The sequence below is a fragment of the Leuciscus leuciscus genome (assembly GCF_965113295.1).
Source record: "Leuciscus leuciscus genome assembly, chromosome: 9".
In the NCBI taxonomy this organism is placed as follows: domain Eukaryota; kingdom Metazoa; phylum Chordata; class Actinopteri; order Cypriniformes; family Leuciscidae; genus Leuciscus; species Leuciscus leuciscus.
Window position 1 is genome coordinate 5008011 of NC_138733.1, and position 12500 is coordinate 5020510.

A 12500-nucleotide genomic window follows, 5' to 3' on the forward strand; every position below is an offset into this window, starting at 1 on the left:
TGGTACAAATAAAGTGCAGCACATGCAATTCAGTGACCATTGAGAGGATACTATGACAAAGATTTCGCTTTCCTAATTCAAACTGATTTTTTCTCCCTTGAATGTGTGTGTGTGTGTGTGTGTGTGTGTGTGTATATATACAGTACAGTACAGGCCAAACGTTTGGAAAAATTACTATTTTTAATGTTTTTGAAAGAAGTTTCTTCTGCTCATCAAGCCTGTATTTATTTGATCAAAAATACAGAAAAAAATGTCATATTGTGATATATTATTACAATTTAAAATAATTGGTTTTCAATTTATTATACTTTAAATGATCATTTATTTCTGTGATGCAAAGCTGAATTTTCAGGATCATTACTCCAGTCTATCACATGATCCTTTAGAAATCATTCTAATATGATGATTCATTATCAAAGTTGGAAACAGTTCTGCTGCTTAATATTTTTTCATAACCTGTGATGTATCTATTCAAAAGAAAACACGTGAGACGGAATGTCTGTCTTCTGACCACAACTTTACTCTGAGTTTTTTTATCTGCGCAAACGCGCGCCCCCGAATATTTCCCAACATTCTCAGCACCCTTAACTACGGAATCTCTACTGTCTCAAATGCAAAACTTGCAAGCATACAATACATCACATTACCCCCCTTTTTTAAACAAAGGTACTTTCAGATTCACACTGAAACCCGCGCATGGCATAAAACATTATTGGCTTTACCAACAACATAAGTTACTTTTTTTTTTTTTCACAAAAACAAAACAAAACAAAAAGCAACATCAGAGAACAAAATAAGCATTGTATCTATATAAGACCATAGCAGTCCTATACCGTAGTGCTATTGCAATGGGTGTATGTTTCATGGATTACAGGTCAAAACGTTTTGGTGGTTTTCTACTTCTGGATGAGCGGCGTGGACTCGGAGCCACCCCTGTAACCCCTCCACAGTCCTCTTGAGAAGGCTCAGGAACAGCTTGTTTTTCCTCTGGTGCACAGGGTTGAATCGGAGTGTCAGTCTCTGAACAGTCAGTCTCTTTAACAAGCTCATCCTCTACAACCCGGGGTCTCAACTGGTCACCATGTCTCCTGAAAGTGGCATCTGTGTCTCGTCCTTGAACCTTGTAAGACACTGGCCCGCTTTGCTTTACTATCACACCTGGAATCCATTTGTTCCCTCCTCCTGTGGTGTTACGGAGGTACACTGCATCCTTTGCAGAAAAAGACCTCTCCACAGCACGTTGATCATGATAGAACTTCTGCAGGTATTGCTTCCTGCGAACAGTGACAGTGACATCTGGATAAACAAAGTCCAGGCGAGTGCGCACATGTCTGTTAAGAAAAAGATCTGCTGGCGATTGGCCAGTAGTGCAGTTTGGAGTAGTGCGATACTGCATTAGGAAAAGAGAGATCTTATCTTCCAAGTCCATTGTCAAGTGTGCAAGTTTCTTTATTCCACTTTTAAATGTCTGCACATACCTTTCTGCAAGGCCGTTGGTAGCAGGATGACCTGGCGCACTCGTTGAATGAAGAATGCCATTTAGATGCATGAAGTTTTTGAACTCCTCAGACGTAAATTGTGTTCCATTGTCTGTGACAATTTGCTCCGGAAGTCCGTATGCCGCAAACAACCTCCTCAGTCTTGCGATGGTAGCTTGTGAGGTGAGGTTAGGCATTCTAAACACCTCCAGCCACTTTGAGTATGCATCCACAAGTATCATAAATGTGTGTCCTAGAAAAGGACCAGCAAAGTCTATGTGTAGTCTTTTCCAGCTTTGACCTGGAAATTCCCAAGGGTGTAACGGAACCTGACGTGGAGCCTTTTGTTCCATTTGGCACGGCTCACAGGCTCTGCTAACCTGCTCCAGATCTGCATCCACTTTAGGCCACCACACATATTTGCGGGCAAGAGTTTTCATCTTTACTATTCCTTGATGACCGATGTGCAGTTCTTTCAGCACAGTTTTTCTCAGTTTATCAGGTATTATCACCCTGGTGCCCCAGAGCACGCATCCTCTCTCTGCAGACAATTCATATCTGCGTGAGTGGTAAACTTTCAAACTTTCATCCACATCCATCGGCCAACCCTCCATGACATACTTCAGGACTTTGGACAACACCTTGTCTCTGCGTGTTACCCGTGCCACCTGGTCCGCATTCAAAGGAGCATGTTCGAAGTGTTCAGCCATTAGTGCATGAATATTTTCTGACAAGGCGGCTGTGCCCACATCAGTCGTGTCCGGCAGGGGAACACGCGAAAGTCCATCTGCATTACTGTGTTTCTCTGAGGGACAGTATTCAATATGGTAGTCATAAGCTGAAAGGATGATTGCCCATCTTTGAATCCTGGCCGCTGCCATGGTGGGTAGACTTTTATGCTCTCCGAACAAAGTCAACAAAGGTTTATGGTCAGTCACCATCTTGAATTTTCTTCCCCACAAATATTGGTGAAATTTTTTTACCCCGAAGATGAGCGCCAACCCCTCTTTTTCTATTTGAGAATACTTTTTCTCCGCAGGCGCCAGAGTTCGTGAGGCATAAGCCACAGGACGTTCCTCTCCAGTGGGCATGGTGTGTTGCAAAACAGCTCCAATCCCATATGCTGAAGAATCGCATGCTAAGGTGAGTGGTAGACTTGGATCATAATGTACCAGAACCCTTTCGTTCGTAAGCAAGTCTTTACATTTTTCAAAAGCCCTTTGCTCTGACTGCTTCCATTCCCATGGTACATTATCTCTCAACAGTCTGTAGAGGGGAGCTGCCACTGTACTTTGGTTGGGCAAAAAACGTCCATAATAGTTGACCAAACCCAGAAATGCTCTCAGCTCCTTCACACAGGTGGGTGCTGGTGCATCCCGGATTGCAGCAACTTTGTCTGGAGATGGATGAAGGCCCTGGCTGTCTAGCACAAATCCTAGATATTCAATTTGCTTTTTCCCAAACTCACATTTTGACTTTTTCACTCTCAAGCCATTCTCCTGGAGTCTTTGCAGCACTGCCTGTAGCCTCTGCAGATGTTCATGTTCTGTCCTTCCAGTGACCAGAAGGTCATCAAGATAAACAACGACATCAAGATCTTTCATGATGTTCTCCATGATTCTTTGAAAGATTGAGGGTGCTGAACTGACACCAAATGGTAGTCTATTGTAGACAAATAATCCTCTGTGTGTGTTGATGGTTAGCAGCTGTTTGGACTCATCATCAAGAAGAACCTGCTGGTACGCTGAAGCCAGGTCAACCTTAGAAAACACAGTTCCCCCAGTCAGTGTAGCCATCAACTCCTCAATCCGAGGTAGTGGGTAAGTCTCTGTAGTAGCTGCTTGATTCACAGTTAATTTATAGTCTCCACACAGTCTTATGGTTTTATCTTTTTTTACCACCGGCACAATGGGTGCTGCCCATTCACTGTGTTTTACTGGCGTGATTATTCCAGCCTTCTCCAGTCGGTCCAGCTCTGCGTCAACCTGAGCTTTCATGGAAAAAGGCAGTGGGCGTGATTTACAAAAGCGTGGGGGAATTTCAGGATTCACCAGTATCTTTGCCTTAAGCCCACGGAGCGTGCCTAGTTCATCTTTGAACACCTCTGAGCACGACTCTAGCACCTCTTCAAGGGACCTTGCTTGATGCACTTGACTGACATGTTTAATTTTTTTCCAGTTCAAGGTGAGCTTTTGTAGCCAATTTCTGCCACACAGAGCTGGTCCCTCCCCTTTTACTACTATTACGGGTAGCAATTCACATTGTTTTTCGTAGCTCACATTAGCTTGAAACTGTCCTAACACAGGCATAATCTCTCCTGTGTACGTTTTAAGCTTGACTCCGGTGACCTCTAGTGGCTCTTTTGAGAACGCAGCTTGAAATAGTTTCTCAGATATTATGCTCACGGCCGCGCCGGTATCAATTTCCATCATAATTTCTTTGCCATTTACTTTAAATGCCTCTATGAATGACTTTTTGCCGTTCTCATCACTTAGTAGCGAAAACATGGGCAACTCAGCTTCCTCTACCCCCACATACTTAGTGTTTTTCTCCACATAACGTTTACTTTTCCCTGCTTCCATTTTTCCTCTGCAAGTGCAAGCTCTTTTGATGTGGCCAATTTTCCCACAATTGTGGCATTTTGCATTCTTGAAATGACATACCTGAGGGCTGTGATCTTTGCCATGGCATCTATAGCACTTTTTCCCTCTCTGATCGGAATGTTGCGCTGCTCGCGCCCGCGCATCCACTTTATGCACTACACCCGAGCGCGAGTCGAGCCCTCTCAGCTGTTGTGTGTCTTTCTCCGCCGTCTCCATACTCAATGCGATCTCAAACGCACGTGCAAACGTCAGATTAGATTCTGACAACAGTCGCCGTTGGCATGCTTCGTTGCGGATTCCACTTACGAAACGGTCACGCAACGCCTCGTCCAGCGTTGCTCCGAACTCACAACTCACAGCGCACTGTTTCAGCTCCGCTGCATATTCCGTCACCGTCTCATCAGCTCTTTGATTGCAATGATTAAAACGGAATCTTTCCGCAATCAGCAACGGCTTTGGCTCAAAATGATTCTTTAAAGTGTCCACAATGTCTTTGTAAGACTTATCCTTTGGCTTCTCTGGTTGTACCAAGTTCCTTAGTAAACCGTAGGTAGTTGCTCCCATCACACTCAACAGGGTCGCAACCTGTTTCTCCTGGCGTATGCCGTTCGCCTCGAAGAACTGCTCAAGCCGTTCAATATAAGCCGACCAAGACTCTGCTTTCGGAACAAACTCGCCTATATTTCCAATAAGCGCCATAATGTGAACAAAACTTTATCCTCGTCGCCAATTTTTCTGTGATGTATCTATTCAAAAGAAAACACGTGAGACGGAATGTCTGTCTTCTGACCACAACTTTACTCTGAGTTTTTTTATCTGCGCAAACGCGCGCCCCCGAATATTTCCCAACATTCTCAGCACCCTTAACTACGGAATCTCTACTGTCTCAAATGCAAAACTTGCAAGCATACAATACATCACATAACCTGTGATACTTTTTTAGGATACTTTGATGAATAAAAAAAAAAGAAGCAAATGTTTTAAAAATAGAAATCTTTTGTAACAACAATATACACTACTGGTCAGTCATTTGAGGTCAGTAATTTAAAAATTATTTTTTTTTTTAAATAAATCAATACTTTTATTCAGCAAGGATGTGTTAAATTGATAAAAAAGTGATAGAAAAGAAGATAGAAATTTTTTTTTTGAATAAATGCAGCTCTTTTAACCTTTTATTCATCAAATATATTAGGCAGCAGAACTGTGTCCAGCATTCATAATAAATCATCATATTAGAATGATTTCTAAAGGATCATGTGATAGACTGGAGTAATGATCCTGAACATTCAGCTTTGCATCACAGAAATAAATGATAATTTAAAGTATAATAAATTGAAAACCAATTCTTTTAAATTGTAATAATATATCACAATATAAAAAAATATATATTTTTGATCAAATAAATGCAGGCTTGATGAGCAGAAGAAACTTCTTTCAAAAACATTAAAAATAGTAATGTTTCCAAACTTTTGGCCTGTACTGTATATATATATGAAGAGTTCAGATGCAAAAGCCTCTAAGTGCCATCTGAACTTTTCTTCTAGAATGATAATTTTGATCAAGCTCATATATTTAAGTTAGGTAATTTCACTTAATTGGCAATGAAAATTACCTATTAATTGTCATTTAAGTGAAATTACTAAACTCAAATATACGAGCTTGATAAAAATGATCATTCTAGAAGAAAATTTCAGATGGCACTTGCAGGCTTTTGCATCTTAACTCTTCCTATATATATATTGATGTGAAGTATGAAAGCTGTATCATACTTGAATAATTATATGAGCAATATCACGCTCATAGCCATGCTAAATGGCTCTATATCAAAATCAGATGTGTGTGAAAAAATGGTTTTATCAATCAAATTAAACACTATTTTCTAATAAAGCCTGATGTCTTCCAATAATTCAAGCACTTTTCAGAAATATGGCTGTTTTCAAAAGTTTTCCGAGACTTAAATTTCAAAAAGTCAAATTCAAGCACTTTAAGCACCTTGTACGAATCCTGTGAGAATAATTATGGGTGATTTCTGGTGCCGTGACCCTGGTTGGCCGCTTTTATGTGTTTACTTGGCGTGTCTGAATGAATCCTCCAGTGGTAAACATGGGGATGTTTGTGAAGGCCTGCTGTATTTACAGGGTGTTGAACCGCATCCGTACACAAAGTCAGATGACGGTCATGTTTTATAAGTTAATGAATCACCAACACACTCCCGACTTCAGCTTCTTCAGTCCGCTAATGAACACAGGGACGCTGCGAAATCTCCACAGGAAGCCGGCAGTCACATGCTGTCTTCAAAGAGAGACTTGAGAGGGGGAAAAAAGTACTAAATGTGGAAACCATGAAATGTGAGACACTGTGTTCAACGCTCAATCAGCAAAACTAATCAAATCAATGAAGGGGTCTATACTTAAAACATGTTTATTGATTATGATCTGAGCGGTCTAGTTGTGTAGCATCACACTGTACCGCCTGCAGTTGCATTGACATGAGAACAGGTGCATGATGGGGAGTTTCCTATTAACTTGCATTCAAGCAAGCGAATGTGTTAAAAAGATTATTTTGCCAGCAAGAAATGTTCCTGATCAATAATATCATATCTCACTTTTCATCGTCCAGTAAACCGTCCCAATGCATTCAGGGCAGTTTTGACCCGGGAAAAAATGCATTCAATAAAACAATGGAAAAAATTTATCCATATTTGTGCATTGTTTCCCAGTAAAAATATCTAAATGTCCTGATAACAGGATACATTTACCTGAGAAGCAATTTGCATAAAATATTATGACTTATTCTTTCTTACTAAATTTTTTTTTTTTTTTAGAGCATAAATCTAACAAGATATAAAATTAATGACAAGCGGAAGAAATATCAGACTATCAAAATACACATTTATTCAGGCTTTTTAAATTATTTTAAGAAATATAACCATTTTAAAAAGGTTTGCGTTCTAGGTCATTGTTATCTGGCTTTACACAAATGTTTATGACTTATCTATAAAGTTACAGTAGATTTGTAGAAAGTGTTCCCCTTTGGCACATGGACTCTCCCAGTCACCCCTGTCATTCAGTGAGAAATGGACTATTCCAAACTTTCCACCGGAGTTCGCAAAGTGACGGCAAGCGGGAAGGAAGTCGACCGGAAGTTGAAGCCGGCCGCGTGCCACCATCTTGTAGCAGAACTTCACCTGCTGTTAGCATCCCATTGACTCCCATTCATTTTGGCGTCACTTTGACAGCGAATAACTTTACATCTGAGGCGTTTGAAGACTCCATTTTTTCCATTATTTATTTCTAAAGAAACACGACAATGTATAAAATGCTCCATTACCTTGTATCTTACGTTATGGCCCCGTAGAAGCAGTTTTTGTAAAAGTAGGCTAACGATTGCGTCATAACCACACGACTCTCTGTCACACAGTAGAGAGATTACCGTATGGACGGGAGGAGAAGCTCGCGGGCAATCGGGGAGCCGTGGAGGCAAAATGACAAAATAATTAATCAGAATACCTAGCAAAAGTTGCTCCTGCTCCTAGCTCATGGACACCTCCTACTCACACTCTCCGTCTCTGCAAGATTCGGAAGGGAATGATTCAGATTTCTCATGCCACAGCCACTAGAAGACAGACGGGTTGCTCACGTCACATCTACGTCGTCAAGCTCTGTTTGAGTCTGCGCGTCAGGAACGAAGTCCTAAGAAATCGCTGAAAACGGGCTTCACTTGTCTCAATTGAGTTCCAATGAGATGACTCTGTCCACTTCTTATACTGTCTATGAGTGACGGAGAAGAAAGTTGTATGTTGTACCTCAGGTCTCGCGCATGCGCTCATAGTTGTTTACATCTCGGTTTGACCGCACATGCAGCAGTAGCCATGCTCGCATGCACAGCTCGTGCACAGCTCGTGTACAGCGTTAGCGCACACACATCCATTCCCACTTATTCAAGTATTTCATCATAGAGATTGTATTGTGTTATATTTTACCTTTATTCGTCAGTAATTTACCAAATAAGCTTTATTCATATTGTTTTATGTTTGTATCCATATTCATATCTGTATTTTGTATTCACAGAACCACACATCTATGCACCTTTAATAAAACAACGATTTGGAATATAACCTGAGTGAGACATAATTGTTCTGACTGGACAACCTGTAGCCTTCAGCCAAACCTGAACTAGCAATTAGAGAGAATACTCACAAGATTTTTCAAGATTAGTCTAAAAAATACTTTTGTAAAATATATTTAGCCTCTTTCCCATATATCACACACTTTTGGGACTTCTCACACTTTGATGAACCATTGCAGCATGAAAGATTGATCTGTCAGTTTATGGAAGTAAAATGTATATATTTTGTTTGAAAACAATCCAGAATAATATTGATGTTAAGTTAAAAAATTAATATAGACTTTGTATGTATAGATTTTATAACAAAATGCTGTTTAATCTAGTAAAAACATGGTCACTTTTAAGACATTTAAATGTTTGCACATTCATATGTTGCTAATGCTAAGAAGTTATTAATATAATATGGTTTTAGTCAAATATGACGTTATGAAGCTTACCCGGGATTGCAAAAGTTGTGTGCACTTTGTGAATGCGCTGTGAAGGTTAATCCTTATGGATATAATCAAGCACTCTTCTAAATGGCTTCCCGCTGAATATTGTTTCATATGTCTGTTAAAGGGGTGGTTGATTATGATGTCACTTTTCTAACTTTAGTTAGTGTGTAATGTTGCTGTTTGAGCATAAACAACATCTGCAAACTTACAACGCTCAAAGTTCAAAGCAATCCTTAGATATTTGCTTTTAAAGAAGGGGGGCGCTTGTCTGAAGTTTAAAATCATTGGTTACTCGTAAGCCAATCACATAACGTTTGGTTATGACGTGTGTTATGCGCTGGCTCAGCCGCATCGAACTTCCACTGTAAACACATGTATGATGCGTGAACATGGCTGTGAACGACTTTTGCAGATTATGTGAAGTAAATCTACGCATCCACGGTACAATCAGGGCCTCTAAACTAATATTTGACAGTAGAGAGAAACAAGAAAATATTTGCAGCCAACTGTCAAAGTTAGGATTAGTTCTGTTAAACACAGCTCTTTGTTCATCTCGAGTCTGTTGGAAATGCTGCAACTTAATTGCAAGATTACAGCATGACATGGCAATATTTAAGGACTGGAAAAGAAAGACACTGACCTGTCAAAAGGGTGCCAGTTCGAGCTCGACAGATAAAAGAGACTGAGATACACCCTCTAAAACGCCAAGGACCATAAAAAAGCCGAGGAAGGCCATGGACTTGCCATCACGGAGCAGTGTCACCGAGGTGGGTTAAACACTACAATGCTAGGTTTGAAATAGGTCCAGTACTTTTACCTGTTTGGAAATCTACTAAATTTAAAATCAGCATTTGTTTTCCGTCACTTTTTTACGGGCTTCAGTTTGCAAATGCCGGGAATATTCTCCACAACAGAGCGAATTGCATCCCGTGTCTCCATATACGCGGTCGTTTTCGATTTCCCTAACCTAAACTTCAATCTTAAACTCGGCGCTTAGCGTCTACGTCACGGCTCTCAGCCCGCCCTCTGTTCGTTGATTGGCCGGCTGTTTTCAGGCCGGAGGAAAACTGGGAGATAGGTCGCTATATCAGACTGAGTACAGAAGCGAACTGAAATTGAGCGCAAGTACGAAGTCTGACGTAGTCAGGCTAATTCAGAAATGTCCTGTTGCTTCTACATGTTGTCACTTCTTCTTGAGTCTCTCCATCATTGTCTGACTCCGGTTTGAACATAAAAGGCTAAAAGTTTTTGAAATGTTCAGTGCGTGTGTGTGTGAGGTAAAAAAACACACGCTGTTGAAGCTCCGCCCCCTGTGCCGGGAGCAGCAGCTCATTTGCATTTAAAGGAACAGACACAAAACGGTGTGTTTTTGCTCACCCTCAAAAAGTGACAATTTTAACATGCTATATAACAATATCTGTGGGGTATTTGAGCTAAAACTTCACACACACACTCTGGGGACATCAGAGACTTATTTGACATCTTGTGAAAAGGGCATTATACCACTCCTTTAAATGCATGCGAGTGTTGTTCAGGTCAGTGTGTCAGTGTGTGTGTGTTGTGGTTCTTCACCTGCTCTGGCTGGTTGGCGTTGGCCAGTGGTGTGACCATCCATATGATGTAGAGATTATTGAGCGCAGCGCTCGTGGAGAAGGTACAGGGCAAGACGGCGGCCTGACCTCGGGCCACCTGGACACTGCTCTGGCTCACCGTCACTTCCAGCGCACGCACACACACTGCAGGAAGAACACACACCACCAGTCAAATTACTGTAACACACAACATGCCGAAGAAACACTCAGAGAACCTAATCTGTGTTCATCTTTCTTTAGTGTGTGATGTTGCTGTTTCAGCATGAAAAAGCTCTGAGTTATTCTCTACATCACCGTGTCCTAACTACACGCGATAAAAGGTTATTTTCCATGTTAGTCAGAGTGTTTGTCCTAACCGGCCGCGACGGCGACACGCGACGAGTCTATTTTAGAAACGGTTTCTATTTTTCTGTGACGTCGCGCTGGAACAACAAACACAAAGTGTGGCGATGATCATCTCAGGTACTGTTAATGTGCTTTATTTAATGTTAAAAGCGTGTCATGTGACTTTGAATATCATTTAGTGCCCCAGCTTTGTAGCTGTAAAAGCAACAATGGATAATTCACCTCAGATCTTGAAATTAAACAAATGGAAACAAGAACGTTCAAACTGTGAACAAACAAGTGTATTCTTTGACAAAGATTGTTTTTGTAACTCAGCCTAAGTATTTTTAATAATGTTTAAATGGTGTAATATTTGTGAATTTGATTATGTAGCAACTTATTCATTTTCTTGCGAGTGTGGACTCCGCCCACACGCTGTTCTGATTGGCTGTGGGTTTTGATTGATTTTGACGCATGATCTCGCAGTCGCGTGGCGTCTAGTGTGGACGGACAAATGATTTGTTGCTGGAATCTTATCGCATCGGTTAGGACACGGTGTTTCAGTGTTTATTTATTAACCTTTACCAAGTCCCTCAAGAACAAGTTCTTAATTTCCACAACAGCCTGGCAGGAGAATTATGATCTCCTGAAGGACATACTACATATTACAATACACACACACATATACGTTAATTTAAAACATTCACAAGCAGTGATAAAAACACTCCCTAATAGTTTTTTAATGCAGAGATTGAAATAAATTACTCCAATTTCAATGACTTTTGTAGCACAATCCAATCATTTGGAGCAGCGAAACTAAATTATTAATCAAACGAATATGATTAGACGATTGGGTTGAATATTTACTCTATCATCTAATCATATTCGTTTAGATGATCGAGTTGCATTGCAGAATTTCACATGTCAGTGTTTCTGAACTCCCTGAAACGCCTCCATTGAGTTTCTTCCGGGAACGAACACGTCACAATATTCCTCATTTAAATAATTAATACGCAGAATAAAGGGGCGGGGCCTGGTTGAGTTAGTTAGTAGTGTGTTGAAACTGGTGGTTATGGTGAGAGCGGGACATTTCCCAAACACACTCGAAGCGCTCGACCAATCACAACACACTGCTCCAGCCGACCAATCAGAGCACAGTGTGCTTTTCAGAAGGAGGAGCTTCATAGATACAGGAACTAAACAGAGCGTTACTGACAGACTGGGAAGAGAGGAGCCGCAACAATGGAGAATATGAGGAAAATAATCAACATTCAAGAAGGAAAACCGGTTCTAGTAAAGGACAAAAACTACATCACGACTATATAAAAGGGCATAATATGGCCTCTTTAAGATTTTCAGCATATTAATCATACATATGAAACGCATACGAAACAGGAATAATGCAACCGTTTCAATTAGCAAAAATCAAAACAAAAGTAAAAAACAGTGATTCGACCTTGATCTATGACATTGAATAAGCATGTGAATGCCAGATGGGTAAAAAGAAGAAGGTACATCCTGTTTTGATGGTGTGATTAGGTCAAACACAATCACATGATACACAACCATGGCTTATGTTTGCATGAGCTAAACACATTAAACGTCTTAAACTGGGTTACATCCTCGGAGGTCTGTGGGTGTTATGAGAACTCATGCTCATTATGACCTGCAATCAAAATATATCATCCATAAAAACATGATTTTACCAGGTGTATATTTAATGCTATTTATGGAGATATTGTTTGTTTTAAAAAGAACATCCTCATTCATGAATCTGATTGGATTAGCATCTGAACGAACAGCACAATGCCTCTAATTGAGGGGAGATGAACAGGCTCATGTTTCCCAAGCCTCGTTAACACAATATCACATGATTATCATCCGGCCAATCACGTGGGAAGAAGACAGAGCCTCACCAGCTGCACAATAGATGAAGTCGAC

General features: G+C 40.6%; 1 protein-coding gene across 1 annotated transcript in view; it reads right to left on the minus strand.

Annotated features, from left to right (window-relative positions):
• The window catches only part of igsf11 (immunoglobulin superfamily member 11), a gene marked incomplete at its 3' end in the record, with an annotated part of 127504 nt that overhangs the window by 19766 nt on the left and 95238 nt on the right, over positions 1-12500 (minus strand). The window contains exon 2 of the mRNA XM_082180091.1: positions 10216-10379. Coding sequence (XP_082036217.1) covers positions 10216-10379 — 164 coding nt within the window. The remainder of the gene's footprint in view (positions 1-10215; positions 10380-12500) is intronic.